The sequence below is a fragment of the Desmodus rotundus genome, chromosome 10 (genome assembly GCF_022682495.2).
Source record: "Desmodus rotundus isolate HL8 chromosome 10, HLdesRot8A.1, whole genome shotgun sequence".
In the NCBI taxonomy this organism is placed as follows: domain Eukaryota; kingdom Metazoa; phylum Chordata; class Mammalia; order Chiroptera; family Phyllostomidae; genus Desmodus; species Desmodus rotundus.
Window position 1 is genome coordinate 49491359 of NC_071396.1, and position 23341 is coordinate 49514699.

The 23341-nt window shown below is 36.2% G+C and overlaps 1 protein-coding gene across 8 annotated transcripts in view; it reads right to left on the bottom strand.

Annotated features, from left to right (window-relative positions):
- FAM13B (family with sequence similarity 13 member B) overlaps nt 1-23341 on the bottom strand; it is a 70747-nt gene that overhangs the window by 40481 nt on the left and 6925 nt on the right. For 6 of the 8 annotated variants that reach the window (XM_045183895.2, XM_045183893.2, XM_045183894.2 and 3 more), the window contains exons 2-7: nt 15623-15789; nt 14182-14373; nt 13534-13746; nt 6239-6416; nt 5797-5938; nt 2246-2406 (exon numbers count right to left, since the gene is read on the bottom strand). In XM_045183895.2, coding sequence (XP_045039830.2) covers nt 2246-2406; nt 5797-5938; nt 6239-6416; nt 13534-13746; nt 14182-14338 — 851 coding nt within the window. In that variant the 5' untranslated portion in view covers nt 14339-14373; nt 15623-15789. The remainder of the gene's footprint in view (nt 1-2245; nt 2407-5796; nt 5939-6238; nt 6417-13533; nt 13747-14181; nt 14374-15622; nt 15790-23341) is intronic. The other 2 variants (XM_071219489.1, XM_045183896.2) reach the window with 1 other exon arrangement.

The window sequence follows — 23341 nt, forward strand, 5'->3', positions numbered from 1 at the left end:
CTGAAACCATGGAAAGTGAAACTGCGGATAAGAGGTGACTACTGTACTACATTTCTTATGCCACTGTAGTCAGCTGAAGGCCTATTTCCTCAACAATGAGGCATCCACAGAATTTAAGATCAACCCCAAAACCCTGAACTAAGATAAGAGCTCTTCCTCAATCACTATACCCTTTTCTGCATCACACTGAAAATTGAACCAGCAGAACCAATCAACTCACAAAACTGAAGCCCTAACATCAACAGACTAAAAAGAGAATATTAAATTTTTCATTCTTTCTAAATTCCAAGTTTAGCAAGGCATTAAAAGTACAACTTTAAATGAAATTTATAATGCCATTTACCTGGGGTTTTTTTTTTTTTTTTGATGTGTGGTTCTATAAGCAACAATATATATTAATATCACCTAAACCTCAAGCTAAAATAAATCTTTCCAATATAGCCTACAAAAAAGATTATGAAGCACAGGGGAAACAAAAACTCTTTCAGAACTCTTTAAATTTTATAAAAAATAAAGACTCCCTTTAAATCTGTATATATTTAAAGAGCAAAGCTAAATTACAGGTGAATATATGGATATAAAGCAACATTTTTTCATCTGAAGATACAAAGCACTTCAGAAACAATCTAGAGATTTCCATGGACTTCATAGTTAAGATCGAGGCTCAAAAGCAATTAAAATTCCTGCTTTTTATGTACCCTAGGGTAACCATACCCTAAACCCTATTATTTTTCCAAATGGAACTCAACTCAAATCTTAAGAAAATATGGCTAATGGCAAAGAATATATAAAAATAACAGATGCATAAGTAGACCGATCATTATAGCTCATACAAAAATATTTAAACCACTCAAAAGGTGGTCTGAGAACCAAAAGATCAGATATAGAGAATACAGGGTTTTTTCCAATACAGTGGCATGATGATGCAAATTCAATGGTAGAAATAACTGTTTGGGGTCCTGGCATAAAAATCAGGCAAGCTGTACCAAGCAGTCCCATGGCCACTGCTTTCTTTATTACCACCCACATGCAACTTTTTTTTAAAGAAGGCCAGTCCTTCATGAAGAAACAGTAAAAATTACTATTTCATTTCAGCCCTTGAGTACACTTCTTTTTAATATTTGGTGTGACAAAATGGGAAGTATACTTTAAGCATCTAAGCTGCGTAGCTTAGTACAATGCTTGTCTTGTTTGAATTGAGAGCTAAACTTATCATGGAACACCATTTTCACTTGAAAGACAGACTGATAAACTATAGTTATTCCAACTTAAATACCTGGCAGACATTTTCTCAAAAATGAGCAAGAGTGTCAGCTCAAGAAAAACAACTGACAGTACTGATAAAATTCAATTTTTCAAGCAAAAATTAAAACTCTGGAAAACCCGTATTCTCTATCGTACGAACCAGCGACCCTTTGGTTCGCAGCCCGGCACTCAATCTACTCAGCCACACCATCCAGGTAAAGATTTTTTTCATATAAGTAGTGGTGACTTAAAGAGCGTGAACTTTCAATATATCATCATTTGGAAGATACTAAGTCAGTAAAGCAGTATTTTCTGAATGACCAATAAACAATGTCACAAAACCAAGTATGGGTAAAGAGTCTCTCAAAGTACCAGACAGACCAGTGGATTACAGTGTGAAAAATGCAGATATGGTTTCCAGTTCCACATCACAAATAATCTTTAAGAAACTACCACTAATCTAGTTTTGACATATTGTCAAATAAGAATATTCACAATTATCCGAAAAGGCTACAAAAATTCTCCTCTTTTTTTTCCAACTACATACTGGAGTGATTCCAGATTTTCTTCAAATATTTTAATAATAACAACAACAACAACAAAAAAAGGCAACAAATTAAATGCAGAAGGAAATGTGAAAAATTCAGCTACCATTAAGCTAGATATTAAAGATATTTTTTAAAATGTAAAACAATGCCACTAAAAAATTTCTCTAGCAATTCTACTTCCAAATGTTCTGAAATTTTACTCAACCCAACTAACATGCAGATAATACAAACTTTAAGAAATATACGTAAGAGGTCATATTTTTAAAGAAAGGTTATATACTCTAACAAATTTTCTTAGCAAGATTGCTTCTCTAAATTTTTCTTGTTGCTCTTTCTTATATATAAACCAATCTTTCACATACTGTTAAAATTTGTTTGATTTAGTGCTTAAGTAAATCTACATCTAGAATGAAATGCTGAAAAGCTAAAAGTTCTTTTAACTGAAATACTACCTTGTTGATGCTGTAACACTATTTGGTTCCAGGATGCTTTCGGTCATCCTTAATTGTACCACCTCTGGCATATCGTTTGATTTTTCTGCCCCCTCTTCTGGAAGTTCTTCTATATGCTCCAGTTTTTCATCTTCCTCTTCTTCCTCAGAAAGTTCATTAACCTACATAAAAGGAAACTGAGAATTAAAATTTAATGAAACTATTAACATTATTAAAGATATACTATTCTGAGAAAATTTTAAACACAACTCATTTTTTACTTCATTTCCTAGGACCAATTTCTGTTATGGAACAAGTAATTGCAATCTTTTCCACAGAAGAATAAAACTGCAAACCAGACATACAGACCATTTAAAGTAGGTAGTAATGATTACATTAGTGTATCACGAGAAATATGTGTGAAAATGTAAATTTTTTAAAAAGCTTGCATATTGTATGTAGTTAGTTAACCTTAAGAAAGCTTCAATTCCTAATCAATTAGTTTTGTAAATCTAATAGTTACAAAAACTTCTAATCAATCTCTCTAATTTCCAGGTGCATTAAACAAGTGATTTTAATACAGAGTAAGTGTGGGATGGGGGAAGGGCACAGAAATTTTGCTTTAAAGTGTTAACTATGTTTTAGAAAACTTCAGCTAACTTCTAAATGATTCAGATTGAAATTCTTCATGAAGAGACTGGATCCTACAACAAAGGGAAGACATACGACCATTAAACCCAACTCAAGGTTATAATTCTCTTTCTCCCGGGGGCTGTAAGATGTCTTCCATTATCAACTACCCAAATAAATGATCACACTAATAAAAAGACACTGGAATATTACAGAAGGAAAATCAACAAAACATTTTCAAATGAGAAATTTTAAGGTATCCCAAAGAAAAAACTATGTATACATGGTCTTGACATCTTTTATAAATTAATACTAGTTGTGGGGTGGAGGGAACAAGCAAAAAAGAAAAAGGACTCATGGACATGGCAACAGTGTGGTGTTGGCAGAGGGGAGGGCAGCATAAGGGGGCTAAGTGGTAATGGAAAAAATACAACAGATTAAAATTTGAAAAAGTAATACTAGTTGTAAACGTAGAGTAGTAAAAGCACACTTTCATCCATTTTAGCCACATGCACTAGAAATACCTAGAATAAATTTACCACTACAGATAACTGGTGTTTTTCCTGACGGACAGGCAAATATAGTTGCTAGAATACTCTCAGAATGTAAAACTTCAACTAGAAGAAAGGATATTACACTATATTTTACCACATTGCCATCCTAATTAGTAAAGACAGACTCTGCCTGCTTTCAAGTATAACACAGTATGTAGTTAAAAGCCAGGCTTTGCAGGGGAAAGATCTATGTTCATATCCCCATGTGCTCTTAACCGTCTCTGTCAACTTACTTAACTTCCCACGGCCTACGTATAAAATGGAGGGGCTATCTACCTAACCTTAAGGTCTAGTTAAAAGGATTAAATGTATGTAAACTCTTCAGCAGTGTCTATACATAATAAGTGAATAATACCAGTAATATTTATCATTGTAACTGTAATTATCTTATCTCTCTATAGCACAGATCCTAATTTCTACAAGTAACATCACTTTTTATAAGAATGAAGAAGAGTATCTGTCATCCAAACTACCTAAAGCAGGAGCTCTCAACCACTGGTGTACCAAGGTCACTAAAAATCCATTATTAACAAGAGTTAATGACCTCTATTTGTGAACCATTTACTTTATACACATAGCATATGAAGCAGATTATCCTGAATTTGTTGTGCTTGTAAATGCCATCCTTCATCTACCACTAACCATTTACAATAGTGATGAAAAACCTGAAAATCATCAGCCAAAGTTGTTATTAAATGAGAAGTAAGATTTATATACAAGGGTGAAATTTTCAAATAATAGATCAGTGTTTAAACTGGAACTGAAAAATTTTCCTCTTTTTCCATCTATGATCTTGATTAGTGAAAATCAGGAATGTACTTAATGTACCTGGTAACCCAAATAAGAAAAAAACTGGCAAGAAAATACCATTTTTTTGCAAGTACGAAATGGGAATTATCATGATTGATCAATGAAGGTTTGGACATAACAATGGAATATTTCTGAAAAATTTTAAAGGCTATATAAACTGTGAATACATGAATATTTTATTCAGTCCACAAACTTTTGGTACAGAGGTACTCTATTTTAATATATTACATCATACATTTTAAAATCAGTTTGTCTACTATCAATAGCTCTTAGAACTACAGAAGCTTTATACTCAATTATACTGAATATACTATATTTAATTCAATAAGCTTTATGTAAATTAATTGGCATTCTCCAGTATTTTTACCAAAAATCATACACTAAGATATAATATGAACAATGAACTATAGGTTTTTCTTCTCCCCTTCCTAACTCCCAGGCCTCCCAATGTAACTTTCTGCAATAAGAATTGACTAAATTAGCCCTGGCTGGTGTAGTTCAAGTGGATTGAGCATGGGCTGCAAACCAAAGGGTCACCAGTTCAATTTCCAATCAGGGCACATGCTCGGATTGAGGGCCAGGTCCTCAGATGGTGGCAATCACACACTGATGTTTCTCTCCCTCTCTTTCTCCCTCCCTTCCCCTCGCTCTAAAAATAAATAAATAAAGTCTTTTTTAAAAAATGGAGAGAAGGAATGTGTATGGGTAAGAGCAAGTATTTTACTGTATATTTTATTTTAACCAGATAATTATTATTTACTAAAAAAAGTAGCAGCCCCAACCCACATCTAAAATATAAATAACTTCATAATAAAAGTTTACTTGACAAATCATTTCACTGAAGTGCAAAAGAAAAATTTCCACACAGAATTAAATAACAAATTCTGTATCTAAGTGTGGATTAATGTGGCTTTATAATAAATTACAATTACTCAGTATCAATATTCTCATTTCATAAAGGAGAAAGTAACTAAGGCAAGTAACTTATACAATCTCAACTAAGGCATAGCAGCAACAATAAAATATAACATATCCTGAAAAATACATTTTAATATTCAAGAGTCACAATAGTTAAAAAATTAACTTAAACTTACTCTCCTGATGCTTCCCATTAATGACAATAATTGCACTGCTGTACTGAGTTGCTACTTTAACTTAAAAAAAAGCTTTGTTTATTTAAGAGTTTTTGTAAACTCTGTATTGAATCTCTCCGTCTACCTACATTCCTCTATGCTAGCAGTTTCTTTGTACAGACAAAAAATAAAAACAAAAACAAAACCCCATTATTCTTACAAAATAAACAATGCTTAAGTTAACAGGAGAAAAAACACAAAGAAACCCACAAAATCTCTACTATATATTCTGGTTTCAACGCCTTCCTCATATTACCCAAATTGAGAACAAGAGGTTATTCAGAAAAATATTACATTCATATACTACATGGATGTAGATGATCCCATATAATAACCAAAAGAATTTCTTCCAATTTACAACTTAAAAATTCCACTGAAGTTTGTGCGAAGCCTATTCTTTTTAAAAAAATTCTCCCTCCAAGTAGAATACTGAAAATATTCTCACCTGTTCAGTAATTGAACTCAAATCATTAGATGAAAAATCTTCCTCTTCATTTTCAAAAAACTCATAGTAATTTTCCAGAAGTCCAGCCATTATCCTGCTCACTATTTCTTGCTCTTTCAGATCTTCCACATCTGTGTAAATGCTAAGAATAAAAGTTAAATTGAATTGAAATTTCCTAAATCAATCACAGGTAAAGTTAGAAGATGACCAAAGAGTCACATTATGAATCGGAGCAATTTATATCATTCTGTGCCTCAGTATTCCTATCTGTAAAGCCTGCCTAATCTGTACCCAGTTCAAAAAATGCTAGGAGGACAAACCAGAGCTACTACAAAAAACAGTGGTTCATCCATCAACCTTTGATCCTTGGGAGACAGCAAATAATTCTATTTCACAAATTCGGTTTTTATTTAATTAAACAAAAATTTGTTAAGAAACTTACTGAAAGACATCTGGACCAAAGACAGCAGCCAAAGAGTTTGCAGACCAAATTTCTTCATGATGTGATGCTACATTGGCTAGAAATCTACACAGAAACTTTAACAAACTATAATTAACAGGTGGAAGCTGTTGCAAAAGGAACCTCAACTTTCTTCCAAATTCATCTTCGTTATTATAATCTATAAAACATAATGACAGGTTTTTTTAATGAAGTAAAAGCAAAGCTCAGATATTTTGCCAGGTTCACATTATTCCACCCACTCACCTTTTTATTATAACAATTCAAAACCTCTTCACTTCCTCTACTAGAGGCCAAATGCCCTTGGGCTTTGCATTTCACTTATTAAGTGCAAGAGAAGAGGTGGAGAGAAGGAACTATCAACCCCTCAATTGCTGGAGGATGTTTTCCTCATCTATTACTCATTGGCCCTAAATCTCTCATTTATTTTTTTTAATTCTCATCATATTGTGTCTTACATGACTGTACCTGTATTTCCAAATTAGTGTCAACTATATCAAGTCAAAATACACTGACCAATACCAGTCAATACCAAGTATTAGTAAGCAAAGAGAGGCAATTTAACCTTCTAATAATATCAGTGATACTTTTCCACTGGAATGAATGAGAGAACAAGGAACAAGGTGAGAGACTTTCTTCTCCCTTGACATCCCAAAATGAACAATTAACTTGAGCAATATCAATAGAACTAAATAAAAAGAAATCTCACTTTGCATTTGTTTTTTTTTCCTCTAAGCTGGTGTTGGGTTGTTATGCACATGAATTTTCAACTAGCAGAAGCTAGGTCCTCTGTTTATCATATCAGTGAGTTTTCATTAAGAGAAAATGGGCCTGTACCAACGCCACTGACTGGTCAGGGCTCCACTTGGGCTCCACTTGGGCTCCACTTAAGAGGTAATTCCTCAGAGGTACTCTCAAAATGAAGTAATTTATTCCTTCAATAGTGAAAATGAATCTAATTTTTAAAAATATTTTTCTTCTGGTCCTTAAAATTAATTATTGGTTAAAAATTCTTAATAATAGGTTATGATCACAATATTGGCTATCTGTGCAAAATAAGACACATCTAAGAAGTTTATCAGGAAAGGCTTAGTAATCACATGAGTTTTACTTAAAATTCAAAATGCAACCAATAACAATTCTTCTCTTTTGTAATATTACCACTGTCCCCATCCAAACACATCAGGTACTCTGATTTTATACTTGGATGGAACAGTCCCTGGATTAATGTTTTCTAACCCACCATGCCTTATTATAATTGATGGAAAATTTTAACCTGAACATTTCGCAGAAAAGGACTATTTAGAAAAATCATATATGTAAACTCAAAAAGTATATGTAAGCAATTAACATTATCAATATGATGACTATAGCAACATTGACAAATTCTACATACCATTCTCTTTAATTCTGTATCACTTATCATCTAATGTACCCATATATTTAATTGGTTTACCATTTATTTTCCCTCTACCTCCCCTTATGCCCTTCAGAATATTAGCTCAATGATGGCAGACATTTTTATCCAGTTTTGTTCACAGCTGCATTCCTGAAATCTGTAACAGTGCCTAGCACATAGCAGGTATTCAATAAATATTAGCTGAATAAGCTGAGTAAGTACGCAATCACCGAGAAAAGATGCTGGACTACTAAAGCATTTAGGCAATAATGTTTTTACTTAGAGTACACAGTCCATGTTGCTCTACTTTTGTCGGTGCACATTTCTACTACACAAAACTAATTATACCTGTCAGGCTGCTTCTAAAGTCTTCAAATAAGGCAGAGAAACATTTCAAACATACACACACATTCATAAATTACACACCTGCTTAAATTTCTTTTCTTTTGAGCCTATTTTGTTAAATCATATCCTGGAAAAAATACATGTACATGTCAAAGAATATTGACATGTACAATGTCAATATTGACATGAATTCCCCTGACTAGCAATACTTTCAGGCATCCATTACAAAACTGGGAACTGTGCTTTCTACCAAAACAATGTATGCGTGGTTGGACAAAGCATCATGGTCTAAAACCAGTGGCTGACAAAATTTGACAAATCAATGGAATGGATGGTTGCCATAACTTGGGGGGAAGGGGTACTAGTGGAATCTAGTGAGTAGAGGCTAGGGATCCTGCCAAACGTCCTCCAATTCACAGGACAGTCCCCTGTAATAGAGAACTATGTAGCCCAAAATATCAACAGTGCCAAGGTTGTGAAATCCTTTTTTTTTTTTTTAATTATTTTTCTTATATATTGATTTGGGGGGTGGGAGACGAACTTTGATTTGCTGTTCCACCCATTTATGTACTCAATGATTCATTCTTGTATGTGCCCTGACTAGGGATCAAACCCACAAACTTAGTGTATTGGGACAATGCTCTAACCAACTGAGCTAACCGGCCAGGGCATGAAATCCTGGTTTAAATAAAAGATCTAATCACGCCAGAAATGCCACACTGCAGTGTACTGCTATCACAGAAAATAAAACCACTCTTTAAAAACACTAACTTAGCCCTGGCTGGTGTGGCTCAGTGGACTGAGTGCCAGCTTGCAAATCAAAGGTGCCTACAAACCAAAGGGTCCTGGGTTCAATTCCCAAAAAGGGCACATGTCTGGGTTGCGGGCCAGGTCCCCAGCAGGGGACGCGCGAGAGGCAAGCACACATTGATGTTTCTCTCCCTCTCTGTCTCCGTCCCTTCCCCTCTCTCTAGAAATAAATAAATAAAATCTTAAAGAAAAAGCACTAACTTAAATGCGACTGCAACAATGTTCCCCCATGATCTTCAAAACAATAATCTCATGTACTTGTGAATGTCAGTTAAAATATTAACTACAATATTTATATATAATAAATGGTGAGGGGAATCTTAGTATAGAGATCCAGACACCTTCCCCAAAAAACTGGCCCAAGGATAAACAAAATAAAATACATTATATTACAACAGAAATGCCATTATCACCATGCAAGTACTGCCACACCCACCTACACAGCTATTAAAGAATGGGTGCATATATAATGGTTGCGTGTGCATGTACACCACAAGCATTGTAGACCACAAGCACTTGTGCGCACTAAATTCATTCAAAATTATTTAGTCAGCCCTGACTGGTGTGGCTCAGTTAGTTGGGCGTCATCCCACAAAGTGAAAGGTCATTAGTTTGATCCCTAGTCAGGGCACATGCCTGGGTTGCAGGGTCAGTCCCTGGTTGAGGCACATACAAGAGCCAACCAATTGATGTTTCTCTCTTGCATTAATGTCTTTCCCTCTCTTTCCCCCTACCTTCCCCCTCTCTAAAAATAAATAAATAAAATCTTTTTTAAAAGAAAATTAATTAGATGCATTTTCTAATTCCTTGAATGATAGATAACGTAGTACTGATGCTGTCATACTTTTAAATGAATACAATCAAAATGACAATCCTAGTGATAAAAAGTTTCTGACAGTCTCCATGAGTCAATGACTTATTACCATTAAGTCTCATAACAATAATCCTTTTATAAATTTTCATTCAAGACCTAAAGATTATCTGCTTCTTGGAACTTTAAAGAGTTGTCTAGGAGGAACCAAGATGGCGGCGTAGGTAGACACACTGCGCCTCCTCCCACAACCAGAACTGACAGAGAATTGAACAGCAAGGGGGACCGACACCAAGGAAATAGAAAATAAACATTCATCCAGACTGGCAGGAGGGGCGGAGACGGGCACCGGGGTGGAGGGGACTCGCGTGGCTGTGGCGGGACTGAGACTGGCAGAGTGTGGGACAAATGGCGCAGGCAGTCCGAGCACTAGCAGACCCTGCGGCCCCACATTTGCACAGATAAACCCAGAGGGCCGGACTCAGAGTGGTGGAGAGTGGGGCAGGCAGAGTGGCGGGTAGCACCCCACGTCCCCACATTCGCTCACAGATAAACCGGACAAACGGCAGGGAGCAAAGCAGACCGCTGCGCAACCCAGGGCTCCAGATCGGGGAAATAAAGCCTCAAACCTCTGATTGAAAGCGCCCCTGGGGGTTGGGGCGGCAGCAGGGGACTCCCAGCCTCACAGGAGAGGTTGTTGGAGAGACCCACAGGGGCCTAGAGTGTGCACAGGCCCACTTGCTCGGGAACCAGCACCAGAGTGGCCCAGTTTGATTGTGGGTATCGGAGTGAAAGATTGAAAGCCGGAGGAGAGTGAGGCGGGCGCCATTGCTCCCACTCGGCCCCTCCCCCATGTACAGCGTCACAGCGCAGCGACCAGCATTACCCTGCCCTGGTGAACACCTAAGGCTCCGCCCCTTAAAGTAACAGACGCGCCAAGACAAACAAATAAACAAAAAATGACCCAAATGACAGAACACTTCAAAGCTCCAGAAAAAAATACAACTAAGCGAGGAAGAGATAGCCAACCTATCGGATGCACAGTTCAAAGCACTGGTTATCAATATGCTCACAGACTTGGTTGAATCTGTTCGAAAAACAGATGAAAAAAATGAAGCCTATGCTAAGAGAAACAAAGGAAAATGTACAGGGAACCAATAGTGACGAGAAGGAAACTGGGACTCAATCAATGGTATGGACCACAAGGAAGAAACAAACATCCAACCAGAAAAGAATGAAGAAACAAGAACTCAGAAAAATGAGGAGAGGCTTAGGAACCTCCAGGACACCTTGAAATGTTCCAACACCCAAATTCTAGGGGTGCCAGAAGGAGAAGAGGAAGAACAAAAAATTGAAAACTTCTTTGAACAAATAATGAAGGAGAATTTCCCTCATCTGGCAAAGGAAATAGACTTCCAGGAAGTCCAGGAAGCTCAGAGAGTCCCAAAGAAGCTGGACCCAAGGAGGAACACACCAAGGCACATCATCATTACATTACCCAAGATGAAACGCAAGGACCTACATCCAAGATTACTGTATCCAGCAAAGCTATCATTTAGAATGGAAGGGAAGATAAAGTGCTTCTCAGATAAGGTCAAGTTAAAGAAGCTCATCATCACCAAGCCCTTATTATATGAAATGTTAAAGGGAGTTACCTAAGAAAAAGAAGATCAAAAATAGGAACAGTAAAAATGACAGCAAACTCACAGTTATTAATGACCACACATAAAACAAAAACGAGAGCAAACTAGGCAAACAACTAGAACATGAGGGTTGTCAATAAGGGAGTGGGAGGGGGAGAGGGGGGTAAAGGTACAGAGAATAAGTAGCATAGATGATAGGTGGAAAATAGACAGGGGGAGGGCAAAAATAGTGTAGGAAATGTAGAAGCCAAAGAACTTATAAGTATGACCCACGGACATGAACTATGGGGTGGGGAATGTGGGAGGGAGGGGGGTGGGCAGGATGGAGTGGAGTGGGGGGGGAAATGGGACAACTGTAATAGCATAATCAATAAATATATTAAAAAAAAAAAAGAGTTGTCTATAATTCAGCTAATACAGGGAACATAAAGCCCAATCACTATAAACAAAAAGAATGGCTTTAGAGTCATAAAAAAAGCTCAGAAAATTCTAACAAATCATTTTAATTACATATTTAATGGCAGCAAAATGCTCATTAAGCAACTCAATACAAACATTTGGGGGAAAAAACCCTACAAGAAGACACATAGCTCAGGTTCACTCCCTGGTCAGGGCACATACAAGAATAAACCAATAAAGACATAAATAAGTGAAACAACAAATTGATGTTTAAATAAATAAACAAATGAATAAAACCCCTACAAGAAAATGAAGAAGTAAACTCAGCCCTGGATGGTGTGGCTTAGTGGACTGGGCACAGACCTGCAAACTGAAAGGTCACTGGTCAATTTCTAGTCAATGCACATGCCTGGGCTGTGGGCCAGGACCTCAGTTGGGGCCTGTGAGAGTCAACCTATTGATGCTTCTCTTTCTCCCTCCACCTGCCCCCCTGCTCCAAATAAATAAAATAAAATCTTTAAAACCAAACAAACAAACATAAATGAAAAACACCTTATTTAAAAAAGAAGGGAAGGAGGGAGGGAGGGAGGGATAGATTCAAAACAAAACAAAACAAAACAAAATGTAGTATTTTGCCCTGGCTGGTGTGGCAAAATGTCACACCAGTGTCAGCCTGTGAACTGAAGGAGATACTCCCAAATGAAATCCTCCTTTTCTGAGTACATAATGCTTAAGAACACACACAAACTTATTATAAAATGTCCTTCATTAAGGAAATATTTATATATTTTTTTTAATCCTCACTCAAGGACATTTTTTTTCATTGCTTTTTTAAGAGAGAGAGGGAGGGAGGGATAGGGTAGGGGGAAAGAGAGAGAAACATCAATGTGAGGATGTGAGAGAAACCAATCGGCTGTCTTCTCACACATGCCCCGACCAGGGATCGAACCCACAACCTTTCAGTCCACAGGACAATGCTCCAACCAACTGAGCCACACAGCCAAGGGCTCTAATTTCTTAACATCACAGAATTTCTCTAGAAGCCCCAATTCAAAAAATTAAAAAGATTCCATTAATACAAAGAGAAAAGCCAGAATAATTTAAAATTTCAATAAATATTGTCACCTTTATAAAGTTTCTTCTATAATGAAACATGTCACTCATTACATATACAAAAATACCATCTGGCTCTAGGAACACAAACATTTCCTCACTTGTTGGCTCTTTTGCCCTTCTGCCTACCCGTACCTTTACATTTCTTGTCCCTAATTCCATTCCAGCTGGGTCCTACTTTTAGTCACCACCAAAAAAGTAACCCAACAAGAGCAATTTTTTTCTTTATTTAGCTGGGGGACTGATGATCAATTTGATATTTTATTTCCTTCAGGCAGGTGTCCAAGAACAAGCTTTAGTTATATTTTAAACCTAGAATCAACACTGTGTTCTGGTTTCTGCTAGGAAGTCCTATTGAACCAGGGATAAATATCCTATAGTAACATCACCACTAAGCAATCCCACTGGCTATTATTGGACACTCTGCCACACACATCACTGTATATGTATTTTTGTTGTTGCTATTGTTCCTTCTTTCCCTACCTTCCTACTCCTTGTTCTTATCTCCTGCCTTTCTTCCTTTGAATCCTGTACCTTTGATCAATTATAACAAATAAACAGTACCACAGGAATTTAATAAGTTGCCATTCCTTGACGAGACCACAGAGCCTCAAAGACCTTATGTTTTACAAATGCGAACGTAAGAAATAATCTCAGAATCATCATACTACAATTACCATTATGTCAAGATTTCTAAAAGGTAAGGGTTTTGAAACTAATCTTCAATGATTTATTGATAAGAATCAAATTTTGTTACCTTGAGAAAGCTGCATCAAGTGAATATGCAAACTGCCAGGGATAACAGGTTCAGGAAGTTCTTGAAGGAAAAACCTAAGAAGACTAATAGCTGAGGGAACATCTGCTTCCTTAACCAAATCCACTTCTTCTCCACTGTCGTATCTCTGCCGAAGCCACTCCACTGTCTCAGCATTTCCATTGACTTGGAAAAGTCCTTGTTGCTCCAGACCTCCTACATTAGTTCAAGCCAAAATTAAATAAGCTTCAACTTCAATTACTTGGTTATATATTCATTCTCCAATCAACTTAAAATATTCACAGTTTTGGAAAGCCATTCTTGGCTCCCCTGACTGGGCTAAACACCTTCCAATTATACCTCCAACTATACATCTAGAAACATACTAACTCTGTCCTGAGGGATATTCTATTTTATCCCACCCCCTATTATCCATTAAAAAGAATCCTATTCCCTCCCCCCCACTAAGAAGTGCTCTATGCTAGGCATTTCTGAGTATAAAATACACTAAAACATAAAAAAAAGAATTTCTATTGTTTTTCCTTACTATATTTTGGATTTTCCATGCTTTAAAAAAAAAGTCCAAGGTCAAAAAGGATAAGTTGTGTTTATTAAAACAAAGGCTAGCCCTCAAAGTAAGGAAATGTATACCATGTTCCTCAATATAGTCCACAACGTGGCGGACTATGAACGGAACCTCATTGTCTGGATGTCCTCCCTGCTGCAGCTCATCAAGTGGAATTCCAAATATTTTGTTAGCAAGAACGGAGTTGCAGTTACTCAAGGAAGGGGAGGAGCTCTTCCTCATATCTTTTTTGCAGCCAGAAATCAAAGCTGTCTTTTCTGCCAAATGAAAAACAACAACAACAAAAAAGACTACAATGATTAACCTGTGGCAATATGACTAAATACAGTAAAGGAAAAGGCTATACACCTCAGTGTGTTCTCATCTATTAAATATGTTCCAGTTTATCAGGCTCATAGTGTACTCTACAAATAAAGTTCAATACAATCATCTACGCATTTTCTAATGCGTAGGGTTAGTTCTGAATACTCCATTTAGCGCTTGCGTATTTATCAAACAATGGCAAAACTGATCATTAAACTTAGCAAAGGACATAAATGTCCAAAGACAAATTAAGGGGCAAATCTGGCTCCAAGGAGACCCTTACTGACCAAGTTTATTAATGACACAGGAAAAAAGCCAACTGAATCATTTCTGGATTCTGTTATATGAAGCTCATCTAATCCCTCCATTCATAAGTACCCAAATAGGAAAGAATCACTTTTACAATGTGATAGGCTAAAAAGCACTTTATAAACAGGGGGCTAATACAAACAAGATTAACCAGTTCTTTTTTCTACATGACAGAGCAGCCATAATATGTCTTTATAAACAAAGGAAATTTTTCAGTTCGTAACATCAACTCTCAATGAGAATACTTTTTTTATCAATCCTGTTTCATAATTATTCAAAATAAAATCTGCACAGCCAGTCTAGTTCAGAAGAACTAAGCCATCTGTCTTAACTTTGTAGGAATTGTGATCAGTAAAGAAGCAGGCGGAGAAAACAATGTTTCCAATATCTGCAGCATCAAAACATAATCCCCCCCAAAAATTCACTTTCTAAAATAAACATATAACTTTATGTAGGAAAGGATATTTAAAAGAAAGAAAAAATCTTTCAAAAGTTGATAATGAACAAAATGACAAAAAGTGAGTTTTCAACACTCCACAGAAACAACTCCTTTTGCACTACAAGAGAAAGACAACAGAGCAAAAAAATTAATCTGAAATTTTTACAAAAATAAGGTCCACATGTAAAATAGATGCACCCACTGGATTAAGAGAGTGTCACAACATGACTGGGAAACAAATCCATCCAACTTATGAGAACAGTAGACATTAACTTAGGGGGACAGCAAAAAGCCATAAATTTAAATAGTTTTAAACAAGGAAGATCCATTCTTCAGCACATCTGGAGCCAGCTAATGACTACGAAACCTCAAATTAATAATCAGTAATAGGAGGTAAACGCCAAAATCTCTGTGAATTCATACAGCACGGGATAATTACCATCTTGAAAACTTACCTTTGAGTACTTAAACACCTAAGTTTAAAAAACGGATTCTGCACCAGCTACCCTCACTGAGCAAGCATTCATTTGTCATTTATGGCTGTTTGAGATTATGACAGAAGATCAGCCTGTAGTTCCTCATTGAAGAAACGCAGAACTTGATCAGTACTTCAGCAGTTAATCTAGAGGGGGGAAAAAAAAACAATTCTTTTAATTTCCCACATCTTTTAACTATGAAGAGAGACCAGAATAAGCAGTAAAGTTCACTTAGGAAGGTGCCTATATGAAAAGCATTCTTCTGCCTAAAAAATGTCTATGACCTATTTAGAAGCAAAATCTTGCACACATCTTAGAACTATGATGGCTAATCAAGGTAAGAATCTTTCTGCCAAAAATAAATAATGGAATTGCACAGGAGAATCTTTGATAGTACAAATCTTCAGGGATTATACTATTCAAATAATCTATTTTCCGCAATGGACCCATCATTTGCCCCCCACTCAGTTCCATTCCATCCTCCTATACTCAGAACAAAACATGGAAACATCTTCAGATCGAAGAATAGAAGATATAATTTTAAGCTTGGAACTTCACTTATATACTTTTTTCTTTTCCTTTGATACAACAAATATTTTGTTAGCAAGAACTAGTTGTCTGAGCTTCCCGATTTGGAAAGGCAATAAATAGCACATGTTGGAAAGGAACAGTTAACAGAAGCAGAAGGGCATGCACTCAATATCACCTCCACCATTCTGCAGATGTGACCCTGAACAACTTCCATGTCCCTAAGCCTGGGTTTCCTTACATAAAATAAATACCAACACACCTATTAAGTTTCAATGAGATAATACCATATTTTGCCATGTATAATATGCACTCACGTTTTTGGTCCAAACCTTCAGGGGGAAAAATATTTTGTTTTAATTTTTTAACTCAATTTTTTATTTACTTATACTTAGATACTTGTTTTTGGTATTACAAAGGAATTTTAGCATTTATTTTTGAACATATGGATATTGTTATTGCTTTCTACAGTTACACTTTTTAACACATAAGCATAAATAAAAGAATGAAAGGCATTTATATAGATACAGAATTAGTACTACTCATGTATAATGCACATTCTCATTTTTCCCTCAAAAATTTGGGCAAAAAAGTATGCATTATATACAGCAAATTACAGTACATGCATATAATACACAGAGAATCATTTTCCATTCTTTTCCTTGCATAATGTTAAAGGACCAGCAAACAGGCTGGAGAGAGAGGGAAAGAAGGTAAAAGCATGTTTGGCAATATGTTTAATCATCTGTGAATTCTTGTAATCTACTTTAAAAATCTTTTAATAAGCTGAGTAAATTGCATTGCGACATTCTGCTTAAGAAAGTTCAGGGTTCAGGTAAGCAGAAAAGCAGAACAGTATTATCATTTGGTGCAGTTTTTAAAAAAATCTTAGTACACATACCTCTAGAAGGAATATTAAAAACTGAGGGGAAGGAAAACTACATTCCCACAACAAACCCTTAGTAGATGATTACTTCCAAAACATCCTAAAATGCCTGCTAAAACATACAGTCTATTCATCTGAAAAACAACTTCAAAGTTACAATCATTCTTCCTGTAGTATCCGAGGGGACTGGTTATAAGACCCTCCTCAGAAACCAAATCTGAAGATTTTCAAATACCCTGTATAAAATAGTATAGTATTTGCATATAACCTATGCACATCCTCCCTATACTTTAAATCGCCTCTAAATTATTTATAATTCTTAATATAATGTAAATGCTATGTATATAGTTGTTACATTATATTGCTTAGGGAATGACAAGAAAAAAAAGTGTGTGCATGCCTAATAGTACACATCAGCAACAACAAGCTTTCCCCCCCCAAGTATCTTCCACCTGCCCCTGGGCTGAATCCATGGATGAAGGATGCACAGATACAATGGGCCAATTATATGTAAGATCCTTCAGAGAGGTTAACTTCAGGGACAAGATGTTTAAAGAACTTAACATTAAAATTCAGGCTGATACCATCATGACATAAAGAAAAGGGAGGAGACCTGCTCAGTGTACAGTAAAAACTCATTGGAAGAGTCTGTCAAGGGAAAGCTCTATATGTATCACTAAAATGGCTACTCATTTAGTGTCTTGCTAGTGAGACCAAAACCCAGTTATCTCATCCTGTGTTCTCCATTACTCCCAGCCTCTAACTAGACAATCGGAAAAGCATCTTCCCACGGCAGTGTTGGGGTAGGAATCTATGAATTCATCAGTACAAATTCATCTTCACTACTAGGAACACAAAGGCATAAATTTTTCAGCTGTTGAGTTTTTCTCCTGAAGAACATCGATGACAGCAATGAAAACAACAGCAGCTAATATTAAATGAGCAGTTATTATGTGCCAGGCAGTTCATGCACTTTACCTGTACTGATAAGGTATTATTATTTATTTAACCCTCACCTGTGGAAATGTCTACGGACTTTAGAGAAACATCAGTCAGTTGCCTTTGGTAAGCAGCCCAACGAGGGATCAAACCTGCAACCTTTTCGGTGTACAGGACCATACTCCAACCAACTGAGCTACCCAGGACTAAGGTATTATTATCATCTTAACCCTCATTTTAATGAGACACTGCATAGAGGTTTACCAATTTACCCACCGTAATCCCAACTTTTAAGGGTCAGAGTCAGAATTTGAACCCAGAGAGTTTGAACTGAATTTAAATTCTGACTGTTAAAAGTCCTTGCTCTTAATCATTAAACTATCACTCTAAGTAAATTTTCACAACTTGTAAAGTATCACAGAATCTCACATTTTATCACTCAATCTGACCACAAAATCTTATATACATCTTAGGTCGTCATTTATTCCTAGCTTGCTTAAAGGTACTTACTAGCCAATGATTATTCACTTGAGATCTCTATCTAAGAGCATACTGCTGGGGCATTCAGACGGGAGCAGCCCAAAATAACATTTCTGCAGACTGCAAAATAGTTTTTGACATTAGTTAGTCCTGCTTCCCACCTCTTTCCAGAGCTTAAATCATGTAAATATTCCCTTCATATATGCAGTGAGTTGAATAATATTCCCCCAAAATCTTATGTGACCTTATTTGGAAACAAGATCTCTGTATATTAAGTATCTCAAAACAAAATCACCCTAGATTTAGGGTGAGTCCTAAGTCCAATGACTGGCGTCCTTATAAAATGACAAGACACACACCATGAGTGAGAAGGCCATACGAAGAGAGGAAGAAAATAACAGTTAGGCAGTCACAAGACAAGAAACACTGAGAGCCACAGGAAGCTAAAAGAGGAAAGGATTCTCACCTAAAACCTTTAGAAGAGGCACGGCCCCACCCACAACTTGACTGTAGACTGGCCTCTCAAACTGTGGGAGAAAAACTTCTATTGTTTTAGAGTCACCACATTTGTAGTAATCTGTCATGGTATAGCTCCAGAAAACTAATGAAAAATCTAAACTACAATATCCAATTCCCCAAAAAGGGGAAAAAAAAATAGCAGCTGGTACCACAGAAAAATATCCTAAAGAAATCTGATGAAATGTCTTGACAGGATCAATAAAATATACACACACACACACACACACAAAAGCAGTTTAAAGGCTTGACAAAGCCCAAGCTGGTGTGGCTCAGTGGATTGAGCACAGACCTGTAAACCAAAGGTTCACTGGTTCGTTTCCCAGTCGGGGCATATGCCTGGGTTGTGGGCCAGGTCCCCTCCCCCCATCTCCCCACCCCGCACTAACGGGATGAGTGAGAGGCAACCACACACTGATGTTTCTCTTCCTCAATTTCTCCTTCCCTTCCCCTCTCTAAAAATAAATGAATAAAATCTTTTAAAAAATAGACTTGACAAAGAGGATACAGTGTATAGACTTTCAAAATAACCAACAACTTCCAAAATCATAATTTTATTATAAATCAAAACAGGAAAAAAGCCACCAAGAAAATCATTTTAAGTACAAGTGACAGTTGCCTAGCATGGTGGTATTGACAAAATAAAAACTCTTGAGTTTCACTTCACATACTTTACTATGAAACAAGAGTGATAAAAGTAATGCAATTAAATACCAATTATCAATAAAGCTGGCTGATGGATACATTCAGGAATGTGTACCTTCGTATACCAGCTATCAACCTGAATTCTGCCAAGGCTCAAGGAACTTCTGCATTTATGTATGACAGCAATACCTTTCTTAATATCATAGAATCTAAGTTGCACAACCTAATACAATTAGTAAAAAAGGGTAGAACACCAACATCAATACTATAGATAAAAGGAGATAGCATTAACTAAGCTCTTACAATATGTCGGGAACTATTTTAAGGACTTTAAATGTATTAACTCATTTAATCCTTAAAACAATCCTATGGAAGTGGATACTCTCGTTATATCCATTTCACTAATGAGAAAACTAAAAAGCACTGAGAACTTTATGGAGTGACAGAAATGTTCTATGTCCCAATTGCGGTAGTGGAGAGGTTACACTGCTTAATATACTTGTCAAAGTTTACAGAACTGAACAATTTAAATTGGTGAATGCTATCATATATAAACTATACTTCAATAAAGTTGAATAAAGAGAATTGCAAAAATAAAGTACCACATCACTTGAATAGATTAACTATTTAATATCAAACTATTTTTATTATAGAATATGATACTTTTCCACCCACAAAAGAAAAATAAAAAATGTCTTTTAACCATATTTCAAGAACCAACCCTGTTTGGCCCTTCTGTGCATATCCAGAAATTACTACCTAATTTTCCATAAAGTATAACTAAGAAAAAGAGATTAAAGCTGCACTAAAAACATAAATTTTAGACATCAGTTTAGAGTCTTTTCAAAGCAAATAATTTCACAAAACACTACAATAGTAACAGATCTGCAATATACTAATAAAAAGTTTTGTCATTTTACATATAAGACAATCTTTGGTAACAGCAGTATCTCCCTAGATACATTATCATTTTTGTGTGAAAAGGTTCTACCTTCAAACTCAATAGAAATAAACAAGAAACATCGCTTTTGTCCAAAATGCTTTCGACAAAATAGGATAGAATTTACAGAGGGAAGTTTAAAAGAGCTACCTCAAAATTACTAAAGCCCTGTCACAAAAAAAAAAAAAAAAAAAAAATCCCTATCACTAGTATAGAGAGAGAAAAGCCAAGAAGGAGCTTAGGTCTCAATAAAGTTGGTAAACTGTGGGGACAGAGATTTAAGTTTGTAGACAGCTGCTGCATCTTACTCTAAGTCAGTGAAACAAAGCTTAAGGAAAATAACTTTAGCCCTGCTCCATACATTCAGCTTTTCATTAGTGAGCTCTGAACAGTTCACCGAAGCAAAGGAAAAGGCACCTCTTTCATTCTGACTGAACAAGAATGGTACTACAAAAGTTGCCCATATGCTAAATAAATCTGTGGTTCCTTCCTGGCCTGGGAAACTGACAAGGCATTAATCTGTCTGAGATCCTCAACAGTACACAAGCAAACAGAAAGGCTGAACATATGTCTCAAACAACACATAACCTTATCTGTCAAGTGTTCATAGATGCTATCTGACCAGGAAAACACAAAGTCATTTAAATCTATTATTAGACGCATGATGACTTTGCCCTCAAGTAATTTACCAAAGCATAATGAACAATTCATTGGTAGAAAGCTTTTAAATTGAAGAGAACTTTAAAACTCAAAAGCTTAGGAACTTCTTTGCCTTAAAAAAAGAAAACTATGAAGGACTTCTTGCAACAATTATTATCCCTATGCCTGAGGATTTGTTCATCTGTGTGCACTTTAACATACGACGTGTGGGAACAATCCTCCTCCATGGTGATTTCACAAAACTACAATAAACAATGGAATTGCACATATTTTGTAGGGCTACATTTGCCAAATTGTGGTACTAGATACAGCACATATTTTTCAGACTGCAACTCACTATATGTAAAACAATTAACCTCAAGACAGCTCATTATTCCTCTCTTATTCAAAGTATTCCAGCAAAAATTGGTTGCCCCTAGAGATAATCTATTGGTAAACAGCCTTCCTAATTTTAACAGACTCTCACAAGTGTTTCATGGCCACAGTCAATTATTCTATAACCTTTATGATTTCAAACTACTATAATGAAAAGTAATAAAGCCAGAGGGAGATAAAATCCCCTGCGACTAAGTCCCCTCACTTATCCTCACCAATGTCCTCAATATTAAAATCTAACCTGAATTCTCCTACACAAAATTCCTTAATTTTTTTTCTACTGCCTAGCACCCTCATCTCCAAATTTTTTATCAGAAAAAAACTATGAGCACAGCCCTCATATATGTATGTGTATTTCCAAAGTAGAGTAGTAAACAATATGCTAGCATATTATGTACATCATAAACATATACAAAAATATTTTAAGATTAAAAATAAGTAGAAACAAGTTTTAATACTACACACACACTCAATTAGGTCATCTGCCCATCCAAAGTGCCAGCACATCATTTTTAAGACCAGTGACCCAGAACACTAATTCTCCAAATTCATCTGGAGATGGGGACAGGTTTATTCAAAGTAGGTTTACAGTTGTGAGTATGCAAAACGCACAGTAACTCTTGTATTATTATTTATTAATTATTGTATTATTTTCTATACAAACCACTGTAAGCCTACTCTTGCCCCACCCTATATAGAATGCACAGACACAACTTCAATCCAGCATCCATGACAGCGTAGACTGGGCCCCTGTATGTGAAATAAACTCTTCAGGTGATTAAAATGCATACAAAGTTTTAAGTACCTCTGGCATACAGGATAAACTCTAAACTCCATTGCATGGTCCATAAGTACTTCACCTACCAGTAAATTCTCCTTTCCTGCCACTCCTCCATCTCACGCTACTATTCAGAAATAAATGCTTAACTACTTGAAGTTCACAGTCCACACATCTAGGTTTTTCACGTAACTATTTTCTGTACTTAGAACCCTAACTCAACACCACGACCAGCCCCACCTTGTTCATCAAACTTACACTGATCTTCAAGTCTCAACTCCAGCTTCCTGTCAAACCTTCCCTGACTTCCTGAGACAGTCTCCTTTGCTCCTAATGTACCTCTCACATTTTTAGCAATTACCTCATATAACTGAAAAGTATGTCTGTATCTCAATAGAGGATCCTTGAAGGCAGGAAGCATGTCATTCCATGTTTGTATCACCAAAGGCTTCACACAATGCCTGGCACATAATTTAGTTTTTTAAATATGTGTTGAATAAAGACATAAATGAGAAGCAAATAATGTTGGCTATTCCACGTTAAGACGACTAACAAGACAGGGCACCTCCTACAGCGATTAAAAGCTGCCATACCTACTTCCAGCAATAACCAAAGATAATCAAATCAAGAAGGGAAAGCAACTATCATTTATGGAATATCTACACTCATTTTACAAGTTATTTCTCATACCAAGAATAATGCTGTGAAGCAGGCACTATTCCCTTTTTACATGTATTTTGAAGTCACTCAGCTGAACTTCAAAATTTGTAAATGGTGATGCTAGAATGTGCCACTGGATCTAACTGCAAATCTTTCTAATGAAAGTCTTAAGAAACCAGAACATTAAAATGAGCACTATTACAGGCACAAAGTACTCACATTTACTTAGAAACCAGTCACAATTCTGACTCAAAAAGTCAAGGAGACCATGAGGCACCTGGAGTTAGTCTC